We start from the raw sequence: 14053 nt of genomic DNA, 5'->3' as shown, positions 1-14053 counted from the left end.
GAGTAGCTGGGACTACAGGCGCCCGCCACCTCGCCCGGCTAGTTTTTTGTATTTTTTAGTAGAGACGGGGTTTCACCGTGTTAGCCAGGATGGTCTCGATCTCCTGACCTCGTGATCCGCCCGTCTCGGCCTCCCAAAGTGCTGGGATTACAGACTTGAGCCACCGCGCCCGGCCAAGAGTGCCTTTTTTAAAAAACTGATTTTGGCCAGGTGCAGTGGCTCATGCCTGTAATCCTAGCACTTTGGGAGGCCAAGGTGGACAGATCGCAAGGTAAGGAGTTCGAGACCAGCCTGGCCAATATGGTGAAACCCCATCTCTACTAAAAATACAAACGAAATTAGCCGGGTGTGGTGGCACACGCCTGTAGTTCCAGCTACTTGGGAGGCTGAAGCAGAAGAATCGCTTAACCCGGGAGGCGGAGGTTGCAGTGAGCCAAGATCATGGCACTACACTCAAGCCTGGGCAATAGAGCAAGACTCTGTCTCAAAAAAAAAGAAAAAAAAAAAAAACGATTTTGCTTAGATTTGTGGTACCAGTGCTAAGCATTTGTGTATCCTGATCCTTTTTCTCTTAGTGTTTTGTATTTAATCTTGCAAGTAAGAAGGCTTACACAGCACTACCTCTTCTCCCTCCCCTCTGGCTCTTTCCTGGCTGCTGTTCTTAGTAAAAAGGCAGAAAGCAGCCTTGGGCATATCTCCCTACCCCCGGCGTGCACAAAGACACACACACACACACACACATCGTCACAAACCTGGGAAAGAGGCTTTACTCTTCACCATGACAGAATCAGTTAAGTCAAGACTCATCTCTGCAGTGGGTGCAACCCCACCAGGCAACACAGATCCCTCAGCCTGTCTCTCCCCCTTAGCCACACCATCAGGAAGCATCTGCAGGTGCCGCGACTGTGTTTGCTCATGCCTACATGTCATTTCCTCCTCCCACAGATGAGCTCTCCATGGGACTGGGCCGTCTGAAGGACATAGCCCTGGGGATGCAGACGGAAATTGAGGAGCAAGATGACATTCTTGACCGGCTGACAACCAAAGTGGACAAGTTAGATGTCAACATAAAAAGCACAGAAAGAAAAGTTCGACAACTCTGAAGACAGATGGATTTCTACTCTATTGTGATGAAAAGATTTGAAAGAGCTTTTTTTGAACTTCCAAGAAATTTCATTTACTATTTTAGTATGTAAATTAATGTGTGTTTGCAAATGATATAATAGAGTAGGTCTTAAGACGTTTTTGCCATTATAAGGAAGTGTTTGTCCTCCATTTCCCTAGGGTTAACACCTCACCTAGTTCTTCCAGAAAAATGCTTATTAGAGTTTTTGTCTGAGCATAGTAGCCTGGCCCTGCATATCTTGGGCATTTGCTTACCATGCTGGAATAAGAAGAGTTGCATTTCTCACTTTAGTGAGCATGTGGAAAGATGTGGACAGAATTTCAGTCTTGCAGCCACGAGCCTCTATTTCTCATTCCCAAGCCTTCCCGTGAGTCAGAGCGTTAAGGGGGTGTGTGAGCCAGTCGTTTGGTGGAGGAGGGTCCTTGCCACACCTTTGTTTAGGAGTCATCATTCACACACACACACATTCACACACACACACCTCCTCACACACTGAACACATTATCTGCGATTCATCCTCTGGGAAAGGATCAGTGTTAGAATGGGAAATGGAGTGTGCCATGTTGCTCTTTTGTTTTCTGATGTCCCCGCTTCCCTCCAGCCCCCCATCCTTGGCATGTATTTTAGTAGGTGGGCTTCACACCAGCACTGCTCACTGTGACTCCTGGAAATGTGCAGGGAATTGGGTGAGCCCCTCTTCCCCACATGCTCTCATCTGGAACTCTCCATCTGTGACTGGGAACAGGTCTTACACTGGCTCGAGGCTGCCAGGCTGACTGACAGAGTGCCCAATAGAGTTTGTGGGAATGGAGTATTACACAGATGTGGCTGCGCAATGGTCTTCCTCCACCCCTCTGGGAATCACCATTAGGCAGGCCTCAGGAGGGCAAAATGTTTATTTGGAACCTGGGGTCTCCTGACCTGACTAGCATTCCCCCCGACTCTTCTGCACTTTTTGCAAGGTAACGAATCATCACTTATTTCTCTGCCACCCAGTTTTAGGACTGGAATTCTACAAGTGATGCTGACTTTGTATAGAAAAATTTAGCTAAGGGGGGAAAAATGCCCAGATATTATTTTAGCTGGCTCGGCTAGTTTTCTCCTTTCATTTTACAAAAGAAATCATTTTCAAGTGTCAGTTAAAACTGATTTATTTATGCTGGTATATCCAACAAAATAGTTGGAGCCACAAGACCCTTGCCTTTTTAAAAAACAAAATATTTTGAAGATGGTGAAAGTGATTGATTTTAATAATGAGATAGGTCACTTAAAATAACAGTGCCTTTGACCTTAAAACATGGCACTGGCCCATGTGACCTTTGCCATTTCCCAATACTTCCCTTTACAGTCTGCAGCCTATAAACAGTGGTGTCTCAAAGCAAAGCAAACCTCTGTAAGTGCTGCCACAGTGCATTAGTTTTTATGTAGCACTCTGTTTATAAAAATTCCCATCCCATAATGCATGACCTTCCTAAAAATATCCACAGCCTCCATAGGCAAGCAGAGCTTTCTGTGCTACACACTGGTTAGATTCCAGCCACCTCAGGGATTCTGATCCATGTCATTAATGACCATCCCAGGGTGTGAGGGCCTGATTAAAGCTTATCAAACTAGACATTTGTTTATTAGATGAGCTCGGCATTATTATTCTAACTGGTAAAAGGGAAATTTTAAACATAACACTCAACCCAAACAAAACTACTTCATGAGGCTTTCAGCAAAAATGCTGCTTAAAAGTATGAACCCGGGATGCAGAGCAGCTTTTATGCACAGTTCAACTTACTGTAATTGTTTCCGGTTCTTTCCTCTAACACCTTCCATGTATGTCATAACTGTTGATCACCATCAGGCATAGACTCGTGGAGATTAGTCATTATACCTCAGACCTAAGCTAATTATTTAAAATAAATACATGTGAAGGCCACTGCCAGACATTCTCGGCAGCCTTCTACTTGCATAATGAGTTTAGTGATTCAACTGACTTGAAGCACAGTAACATCTTATTTTATGCCCCTTCCCTGTCTTTTGCTGGGCTGATGAAGCCAGTTACCCGCCCTTCTCTGTTTTTTTTTTTTTTTTACCCCAAGTATATGGAAGGAGAGTTGCCTTTTCTGGAAATTTGTCTTCCTCTGACATATTGGAGGGCCTTGTTTTGTCCTGTTCTTGTTCAGACCCTCTTGTTCTATGTCCTGTGCTGAGGGACTGTCCTTAAGCTACAGGACAGCCAGCTGGTCCTTTCTGCCACTTCTTCCCCACTCACATGCCCAGGAAGGCCTGGTTGCTGATGCTACTTTATAAATGAGTTGCTTGCATTTTCACAGAGAATGAAGGAAGACCTAATGTGGTTCCAGAATGAAGGACGACCTAACATGTCTCCAGTATCTTTTCACATGATGATTGGGGTCAACAAAAAAATGCTACCCTCTAGATTAGACACATTTCATGGAAACAAGCAAAGGTGCCAGGGCTGGGCTGACTGTGGGATGAGATTTGGTACTGCAGACAGATTTCGATTTCCACAGTTGAGCTGGAAACAAACTGTGCCTTCAAAAAATGGCTTTTCTAACTTAAGGTGAGTTATATGTTAGGTGTGCTACTAACTTAAAAAATAGTGCACTCTCTGGCCAGGCGCGGTGGCTCACGCCTGTAATCCCAGCACTTTGGAAGGCCAAGGCTGGCGGATCACAAGGTCAGGAGATCAAGACTATCCTGGCTAACATGGTGAAACCCCGTCTCTACTAAAAATACAAAAAATTAGCCAGGCGTGGTGGCTGGCGCTTATAGTCCCAGCTACTCGGGAGACTGAGGCAGGAGAATGGCGTAAACCAGGGAGGCGGAGCTTGCAGTAAGCCGAGGCAACAGAGCAAGACTGTGTCTCAAAAAAAAAATTCACTCTCCTTCGAGAAAGTTTTCTAACATCTAGTAATTTGTAACTTAGAAGTGGAGTTGCCTTGTGGATGTCTTTTTTGCATTCTGTAGGAAAGGAAACCTGAATTTAACTCAGGTTGCAAGAAATAAAAATGTCAGTGCATTTAAATTTCTCTTTCTCTAACCTCTTTTTGTGAATATGTAATTTTAAGTGTATACTATACCAATTTAGTAATAATCTTATACTTTGCCCATATAGGCCTTTTCTGCAGATTTTTTTATTTTATTTTATTTTATTTTATTTTATTTTTTTTTTTTTTGAGACTGAGTCTGGCTCTGTCGCCCAGGCTGGAGTGCAGTGGCCGGATCTCAGCTCACTGCAAGCTCCGCCTCCCGGGTTCACGCCATTCTCCTGCCTCAGCCTCCCGAGTAGCTGGGACCACAGGCGCCCGCCACTTCGCCCGGCTAGTTTTTTGTATTTTTTAGTAGAGACGGGGTTTCACCGTGTTAGCCAGGATGGTCCCGATCTCCTGACCTCGTGATCCGCCCGTCTCGGCCTCCCAAAGTGCTGGGATTACAGGCTTGAGCCACCGCGCCCGGCTATTTTATTTTTTTGGAGATAGAGTCTCACTCTGTCACCCAGGCTAGAGTGCAATAGCACAATCTCGGCTCACTGCAACCTCCGCCTCCCAGGTTCAAGCAATTCTCCTGCCTCAGCCTCTCGAGAAGCTGGGATTACAGGTGCGTGCCACCATGCCCAGCTAATTTTTTTATTTTTTTAGTACAGACAGGATTTCACTGTGCTGGCCAGGCTGGTCTCAAACTCCTGACCTCGTGATCTGCCTACCTCGGCCTCCCAAAATGCTGGGATTATAGGTGTTACCTGCAGAATTTTAAAGTTACAAATGTAACTTTTAGCTTTTTAGGTCTGATGAATGCAGTGTCAGTACAAAAAGATGAGCTAGGGCCGGGGCATGGTGGCTCATGCCAATAATCCCAGTGCTTTCGGAGGCCGAGGCAGGAGAGTCTACTGAGGCCAGGAGTTTGAGACCACTCTAAACAACATAGTGAGACCCCATCTCTACAAAAAATTTTTAAAAATAGCTGGGCCTCTAGTCCCAGCTACTTTGGAGGCTAAGGTGGGAGAATTGCTTGAGCTCAGGAATTGGAGGCTGCAGTGAGCTATGATCATGCCACTGCCCTCCAGCCTGGGCAACAGAGGGAGACCCCATCTCTAAAAAATAATAAGGCCAGGCATGGTGGCTCAAGCCTATTAATCCCAGCACTTTGGAAGGCCAAGGTGGGCGGATCACAAGGTCAGGAGATTGAGACCATCCTGGCTAACACGGTGAAACCCTGTCTCTACTAAAAATACAAAAAAAAAAAAAAAGCCGGGCGTGGGGGGGCACCTGTAGTCCCAACTACTTGGGAGGCTGAGGCAGGAGAATGGCGTGAACCTGGGAGGCAGAGGTTTCAGTGAGCCGAGATTGTGCCACTGCACTCCAGCCTGGGCGACAGAGCAAGACTCCATCTCCAAAAATATATGTAAATAATAATAATAAACAAAATGATGAGCTAAGTTCGAGACCAGCCTGGCCAACACAGTGAAACACTGTCTCTCATTAAAAATACAAAAATAATTAGCCGGGCCTGGTGGCATGTGCCTATAGTCCCAGCTACTCAGGAGACTGAGGCATGAAAATCACTTGAACCTGGGAGGCAGAGGTTGCAGTGAGCCGAGATCACACCACTGCACTCCAGCCTGGGTGACAGAGTGAAATTCCATATCAAAAAAAAAAAAAAAAAAATCGATGAGCTAGTCATTAAAAGTACAATTATGTGGGGATGGGATGGGGTCTTTAGTTCGAAGTCTGTTTCAGGACAGCACTTTTCCTCCATGCCTTCAACTCAGCAAATGACCATATTCCATCAAATAAAATGTGAAGTTGTTTTTTAAACAAATTTTGTCTCCTATGTAGTTATTTCTTAGTGAGTTGGTGGAGGGGATCTTCCTCGTTGAGTCTTCATGTATTTGGTCTTCGATGCCACATTTAGCCCTATGAACTACCTTCTATCCTGAAACCCTCTCATCAGTTTTCTAGTCTGTCTCCTACCTCCCTACCTGCTCTGCAGGACTGTCTAGACCAGGGCTCAGCAAATTTCTGTAAAGGGCCGCAGAGTCAGTGTTTTAGGCTTACAGGCCAAACCATCTCCATCTCTGTTGCAACTGCTCAGCTCTGCCATTGTTGCATAAAAGCAGCCAAAGGTCCAGGCGCAGTGGCTCACGCCTGTAATCCCAGCACTTTGGAAGGCCGAGGTGGGCAGATCACTTGAGGTCAGGAGTTTGAAAACAGCCTGGACAACATGGTGAAACCCTATCTCTACTAAAAATGCAGAAATTAGCCAATCATGGTGGAGTGCACCTGTAATACCAACTACTCGGGAGGCTGAGGCAGGAGAATCACTTGAACCCAGGAGGCAGAGGTTGCAGTGAGCCGAGATTGCATCCCTGCACTCCAGCCTGGGCGACAGAGTGAGTCTCAAAAAATAAAGAATGAAAGCAGCCAAAGACAATACATAAATAAGTGAGTGCGTGAGAGTGGCTGTGTTCCAAAGACTGAAATTTGAATTTCACATAATTCACGTGATAAAATGCTATGGATTTTGTTTGTTTGTTTTTGAGACAGCATCTTATTGTAGAATCAAAAGGTCTGAAAAGCATCTGTAGGTTATGCTAGGCCATTTTGGATTTTTTTTTTTTTTTTTTTTTTTTTTTTTTTTTGTGATGGAGTCTCACTCTGTCTTCCAGGCTGGAGTGCATTGGCACAACCTCAGCTCACTGCAACCTCTGCCGCCCTGATTCAAGCAATTCTCCTGCCTCAGCCTCCCGAGTAGCTGAGATTACAGGCGCCCACCACCACACCCAGCTAATTTTTTGTAACTTTAGTAGAGACGGGGTTTCACCATGTTGGCCAGGCTGATCTCAAACTCCTGGCCTCGTGATCCACCCACCTCAGCCTCCCAAAGTGCTGGGATTACAGGTGTGAGCCACTGAGCCCAGCCCATCTTGGAAATTTTTATCTGTCAGTGGGCTAGCTACCCGTGTCCCAAAAGCCACTCTGGTTTTAGTGGAATATCATCTTTATTTATTTATTTTTTATTATTTTTTTTGAGACAGAGTCTTGCTCTGTCGCCCAGGCTGGAGTGCAATGGTGCAATCTTGGCTCACTGCAACCTCCGCCTCCCGGGTTCAAGTGATTCTCCTGCCTCAGCCTCCCGAGTAGCTGGGATTACAGGCACATGCTACCACGCCTGACTAAGTTTTTGTATTTTTAGTAGAGATGGGGTTTCACCCTGTTAGCCAGGATGATCTCAATCGCCTGACCTCGTGATCGGCCTGCCTCGGCCTCCCAAAGTGCTGGGATTACAGACGTGAGCCACTGCACCCGGCCGAATATCATCTTTAAGTATCATCATTATAAATAAGGCATGATGAGGATTTGAACCCAGATTGGACTTTTCTGGGGAGACAAAGAAGCGGACATTACAGGCCGGATGCAGTGACTCACGCCTATAATCCCAGCACTTTCGGAGGCTGAGGTGGGTGGATCACCTGAGGTCAGGAGTTTGAGACCAGCCCGGCCAACATTGTGAAACCTCATCTCTCCTAAAACTACAAAAATTAGCTGGGCGTGGTGGCAGGCATCTGTAATCCCAGCTACTCGAGAGGCTGAAGCAGGAGAATCTTTTTTTTTTTTTTTTTTTTTTGAGATGCAGTCTCGCTCAGTCGCCCAGGCTGGAATGCAGTGACCGGATCTCAGCTCACTGCAAGCTCCGCCTCTTGGGTTTATGCCATTCTCCTGCCTCAGCCTCCCGAGTAGCTGGGACTACAGGCACCCGCCACCATGTCTGGCTACTTTTTTGTATTTTTTAGTAGAGACGGGGTTTCACCATGTTAGCCAGGATGGTCTCGATCTCCCGACCTCGTGATCCGCCCGTCTCAGTCTTCCAAAGTGCTGGGATTACAGGCTTGAGCCACCGCGCCCGGCCTATAGAAGAATCTCTTGAACCTGGGAGGCAGAGGTTGCAGTGAGCTGAGATCGCACCACTGCACTCCAGCCTGGGTGACAGAGCGAGACTCCATCTCAAAAAAAAAAAGAAACCCCGTCTCTACTAAAAAATACAAAAAAACTAGCCAGACGAGGTGTCGGGCGCCTGTAGTCCCAGCTACTCGGGAGGCTGAGGCAGGAGAATGGCGTAAACCCGGGAGGCGGAGCTTGCAGTGAGCTGAGATCCGGCCACTGCACTCCAGCCCGGGCAACAGAGCAAGACTCCGTCTCAAAAAAAAAAAAAAAAAAAATTACCTGGGCATGATGGTCTGCACCTTTAGTCTCAGCTACCTGGGAGGCTAAGGCAGGAGGATTGCTTTGAGCCCAGGAGGTTGAGGTTGCAGTGAGGTATAATCATGCCACTGCACTCCTGGGCAACAGAGTGAGATCTCATCTCAAAAAAAAAAAAAAAAAAAAAAAAAAGCCGGTGTGGTGGCTCATGCCTGTAATTCTAGCACTTTAGGAGGGCAAGGCAGGAGGATCGCTTGAGTCTGGGAATTCAAGACCAGCCTGGGCAACATTGAGAGACCAAGTTCTGTTGTGGGTTGATTTGGCTTTTTTTTTTCTTTTTTAAAATGTGGTTTGTTTCAAGTTTCCCTTCTTGTTAGATAGGCTATCTATCAAGATAGGCTAATACTGATCATGTCATTCCACCACTTAAAACTTCTGTTGGGGCTGGGCGCAGTGGCTCACGCCTGTAATCCCAGCACTTTGGGAGGCCGAGGCAGGCGGATCACATGAGGTCAGGAGTTTGAGACCAGCCTGACCAACATAGTGAAACTCCATCTCTACTAAATATACAAAAATTAGCCAGGCGTGGTGATGCATTCCTGTAATCCTAGCTACTCGGGAGGCTAAGGTAAAATAATCGCTTGAACCCAGGAGGTGGAGGTTGCAGTGAGCTGAGATTATGCCATTGCACTCCAGCCTAGGCAATAAGAGCGAAACTCCATCTCAAAAAAAAACAAACAAACAAACCAAAAAAAAACTGTTGGGGGCCAGGTGCAGTGGCTCACGCCTATAATCCCAGCACTTTGGGAGGCCGAGGTGGGTGAATCACTTGAGGTCAGGAGTTTGAGACCAGCCTGGCCAACATGGTGAGAGACCCCTTCCGGACTAAAAGTACAAAAATTAGCCAGGCATGGTGGCAGGCGCCTGCAATCCCAGCTACTCGGGAGGCTGAGGCAGGAGGATTGCTTGAGTCTAGGAGGTGGAAGTTGCAGTGAGCCCAGATCACACCACTGCACTCCAGCCTGGGTGACAGAATAAGACCCTGTCTCAAAAACAAACAAAAAAATCCCACTTCTGTTGGCTCCTATTAGGGTGTCATTTAGGGAAGCCAGTTGACCAGCTTAGGCAGCACATGACACAGTCTCCACTGATGGCCCTGAGTGTGGCCCTAGGTTCATAGGACAAGAGGTGGCTAGTGTCTTACAGGTACTAACCAAAATCATGATAAATCTTAAAATCTGAAGACCATTATTACCATTTACAATAAGAAAGATAACTGACCAGAATGTAAGTTCTCTGGTGGGAGCCCAGAGCATTGTGCCTGGCACAGAGTAGGCATTTAAGAAGTTTTTGTAGAATGGATAGTAAGAAAAGGAAGGGAGAGAAGAGGGGGTAGGGAAGGAGCAAGTGAAAGAGGAAAAAGCTCATTCTCTTTCGTAGGAAGGCTACTTGAGGAGCCAAGTTAAAATCAGATTGAATAGTGCTTATTGCTCCACTAGATTAAGTACCACCAAGCAGGACCATATCACATTCACCTTTGCATCCCCAAGTCTAGCCCTGGGAGATGCTTAATACAGGTGTGCTGAGCCTATCTGTCCCTTAAATGTTCATTATCTCAGGATCTTACAAAGGGCTTCTTTTCCTGAAATTCAGCAAGGAGGAGTTTTAGTCTGCATGTGTCCGATTACCCAAAGAAATGTTTCCTTCTGCTTGAAGGCAAAGCGACAGTCTTTTTTTTTTTTGAGATGGAGTCTCAGAATCTCGGCTCACTGCACGCTCCGCCTCCCAGGTGCATGCCATTCTCCTGCCTCAGCCTCTCAAGTAGCTGGGACTACAGGCGCCCGCCACCGCGCCCAGCTAATTTTTTGTATTTTTAGTAGAGACGGGGTTTCACTGTGTTAGCCAAGATGGTCTCGATCTCCTGACCTCATGATCCACCTGCCTCGGCCTCCCAAAGTGCTGGGATTACAGGCATGAGCCACTGTGCCTGGCAATTTTTGTATTTTTAGTAGAGAAGGGGTTTCACCATATTGGTCAGGCTGGTCTCAAACTCTTGACCTGTGGTGATCCACCTGTCTTGGCCTCCCAAAGTGCTGGGATTACAGGCATGAGCTGCCATGCCTAGCAGAAAGCCAGAGTCTTGTATGCTCTCAGTCAATCACAGGTGGTCCCATTCTTGCTGGTCCTTGCCTTAGGAATGGCTATGTGCCCTGATGGGATGGGATATGAAGGGAGAGCTCCCAGGTTTCTGGAGGAAGTGATCTTTGCCCTTAAAAAGGGATGCCAAGGGCTGGCCTTGGTGGCTCATACTTGTAAGCCCAGCATACTGGGAGGCCAAGGTGGGAGGATCATTTGAGGCCAGGAGTTTGAGACCAGCCTGAGCAACATAGTGAGAGACCTCATCTCTGCAAAAAAGAAAAAAATAAAAGGGGACACAAGGCCAGGCATGGTGGCACATAACTGTGGTCCCAGCTACTTGGGAGGTTGAGGCAGGAGGATTACTAGAGCCCAGGAGGTTGAGGCTGCAGTGAATGATGATCATGCCACTGCACTCCAGTGTGGGTAACATCATGACACTCTGTCTCTAAAAAAAGGACACAAGGAAATGACTGTCTTTCTCCCACTGGGCATTGGCATAACTGAATGTGAGCCTGGGATAACCAGCCAGAGGATGAGGACAAAACCTGAAAGAAATTAGAACAACAACAAAAAAATCACACAGAAGGCCGGGCGCGGTGGCTCAAGCCTGTAATCCCAGCACTTTGGGAGGCCGAGACGGGCGGATCACGAGGTCAGGAGATCGAGACCATCCTGGCTAACAGGGTGAAACCCCGTCTCTATTAAGAAATACAAAAAACTAGCCAGGCGAGGTGGCGGGCGCCTGTAGTCCCAGCTACTTGGGAGACTGAGGCCGGAGAATGGCGTGAACCCGGGAGGCGGAACTTGCAGTGAGCTGAGATCCGGCCACTGCACTCCAGCCTGGGCGACAGAGCGAGACTCCGTCTCAAAAAAAAAAAAAAAAAAAAAATCACACAGAAGCAGACCCATGGCCTGGACATCCTGCATCTTGAGCTGCCTGCTACAGAGTCGTGTTATGAAAAATAATAAACGCCCTTGCACCTGGCTCAAACTATTTTGAATAGGGCTTTCTGATATTGCAGCCAAAGCACGCTAATACAGCTTGTTAGTTAAGATGATTACATCATGAATCCATGGCGAGTAAACTTTTGTAAGACCATTGAGTCACTCTGGTGTTGCAAGTATAGACGGATCTGATTGCCTAATTCCAGGAGGGTTAGGCCCTGACCTCAGTCATGACTACTTTCTGAATGGGCTTGACACCAGGAATTGAGTGGGAGGAACCTGGGTGACCTAGGAGCTTAAACAAAAATAAAACTTCAATTTTAGAAGAAAAGATGTCCCAAGAAACTGCTCCATGATGGGCAGGAGGTAAAAAAGTGGAAATAGGTACCTGAGCAGGAAAAACTATGTTCATGATTTTATACTAGCTCTTGAGGTTTTAGTCTTCTGTTAGGAAAAGTGGATTTAGGATTAAAGTCTTCTGTCCATACACAATCTACAGCATTAAAAGATTTTACCCTCTCAGACTGGCACACGCCTGTGGTCACCGCTACTCGAGAGGCTGAGGTGGGAGGATCACTTGAGCCTGAAAGTTGGAGGTTGCAGTGAGCCAAGATCAAGCTACTGCACTCCAGCCTGAGTGACACAGTGAGACCCTCATCTCAATTAAAAAAAAAAAAAAAAACCTTACCCTATCAAAGATTAGAGTTCAGTGAAGATCAATTATAAAATACTTCCTCTTTCAAATAGAGATGATGATAACAGGCACTGATGCAATACTCTTAGTAAGCGTTGACTCTTGGTTGTTTTTAGTCAAAGATTTCTAATTCCGGCTCTATTACTGAAGGACCATCTGGCCACCCATTATGGTACATGGGTTATATAACACGAATGCTATGGTTATTGACTGAAAGCCATTTTATAATGAGACACCCTATTGCTATTACATAAAAGGCAGTCTCAGCTATAGAATGAATTCTCGCTTGGTCAGTCGCTGCGGTCCTCCTAATCATGGAGGGAAAAGATGTTTCTCCCAGAAAATCTAAACTGAGTAGGAAAGCCCCAGGAGGTACAAGCCTGGTTGCACATTAGAATTGGCTAGAAGTTTTAAAAAATACTGATTATAGCCCTTGAACATATGAAAAGATGCTTCACTTCACTCCTAATAAGAGCAATGCAAAATAAAACTACTCTGAACATTTTTTTTCACCTATAAGATTGCCAAGAATCTAAAAGTTGGACATATAATTTTATTAATATCCAGTTCTCCTCTACTTCTGAAAATATGGACTGTACAATTTCCTGCACCCTCTGAATTTAGGCTTAGCATGTGACTCATTCTGGCCTATAAAATGTGAGTAGAATTAACATATTTTCCACTGGGCTGAAGGATTTAATAGCTGGTGCTATTAACAAACTATGGGGATTCTCTAGTTCTGTTCCCCAATTCAGCTACTGAGGGAGAAGGTGAAGTGTTCCATTTGGTGTAGCCTCAGGATGGTGGACTTCCACCAGCCTGGATCTGAGCTGCTGTGCGGAGGAACATTGCCCTGTGTCAGAAATAGTTAAGCCACTGCTGCATAAGCCCAGCCCATTCTGACACACGCCGTTGATGAAGCTGTGAGTAAACAGGTATTCTCCTATATTGCTGCAATAGTACAAAATGCTATAAGCTTCATGGAGGGCAATTTGACCATAGCTATAGATGCACATTTATCATTTAATCTATCATTTAACTCCACTTCTGGAAATTCCTCCTACAGAAATGCCTGCATACATATGAAGTGATTTATATACAAAGTTATACATTATGGCATTGTTTGTAACAAGAGTTTGGAAATAAATAAGTATGGAGACTGGTTAAATAAACTATAGTCTATCTTCACAATGGAATAGTATGCAAATATAAAAACAAACAATAAGGAAACTCTCGAAATGCTGATATGGAAATTGTTCCAAGATATATTGTTAGATTTTTTTAAAAGCAAGATGCAGGCCGGGCGCAGTGGCTCACGCCTGTAATCCCAGCACTTTGGGAGGCCAAGGTGGGTGGATCACCAGGTCAGGAGATCGAGACCATCCTGGCTAACACAGTGAAACCCCATCTCTACTAAAAATACAAAAAATTAGCCGGGCATGGTGACGGGTGCCTGTAGTCCCAGCTACTCAGGAGGCTGAGGCAGAAGAATGGCGTGAACCCGGGAGGCTGAGCTTGCAGTGAGCCAAGATTGCGCCACTGCACTCCATCGTAGGTGATAGAGCGAGACTCCGTCTCAAAAAAAAAAAAAAAGAAAAAAAAAAAAAAGCAAGATGCAGAAGAGTAGGTATGTTTCCTTTAGTGTAAGAAAGGGGGAAAAGCCGGGCGCGGTGGCTCACGCCTGTAATCCCAGCACTTTGGGAGGCCGAGGCGGGCGGATCACAAGGTCAGGAGATCGAGACCACAGTGAAACCCCGTCTCTACTAAAAATACAAAAAATTAGCCGGGCGCGGTGGCGGGCGCCTGTAGTCCCAGCTACTCAGGAGGCTGAGGCAGGAGAATGGCGTGAACCCAGGAGGCGGAGCTTGCAGTGAGCCGAGATCGCGCCACTGCACTCCAGTCTGGGCGACAGCGTGAGACTCTGTCTCAAAAAAAAAAAAA

At 46.2% G+C, this 14053-nt stretch overlaps 1 protein-coding gene across 1 annotated transcript in view; it reads left to right on the top strand.

The window, feature by feature from the left end:
- Positions 1-3050, top strand: part of SNAP29 (synaptosome associated protein 29) — a 32958-nt gene extending 29908 nt beyond the window's left edge. The window contains exon 5 of the mRNA XM_025398824.1: positions 946-3050. Within this exon, the coding sequence (XP_025254609.1) occupies positions 946-1103 (158 nt within the window). The 3' untranslated portion in view covers positions 1104-3050. The remainder of the gene's footprint in view (positions 1-945) is intronic.
- Positions 3051-14053: the final 11003 nt, after the last annotated feature.

This window comes from Theropithecus gelada, chromosome 10 (assembly GCF_003255815.1).
Source record: "Theropithecus gelada isolate Dixy chromosome 10, Tgel_1.0, whole genome shotgun sequence".
NCBI classification, from domain to species: Eukaryota; Metazoa; Chordata; class Mammalia; order Primates; family Cercopithecidae; genus Theropithecus; species Theropithecus gelada.
This window is presented reverse-complemented; position numbering and strand designations above follow the sequence as displayed.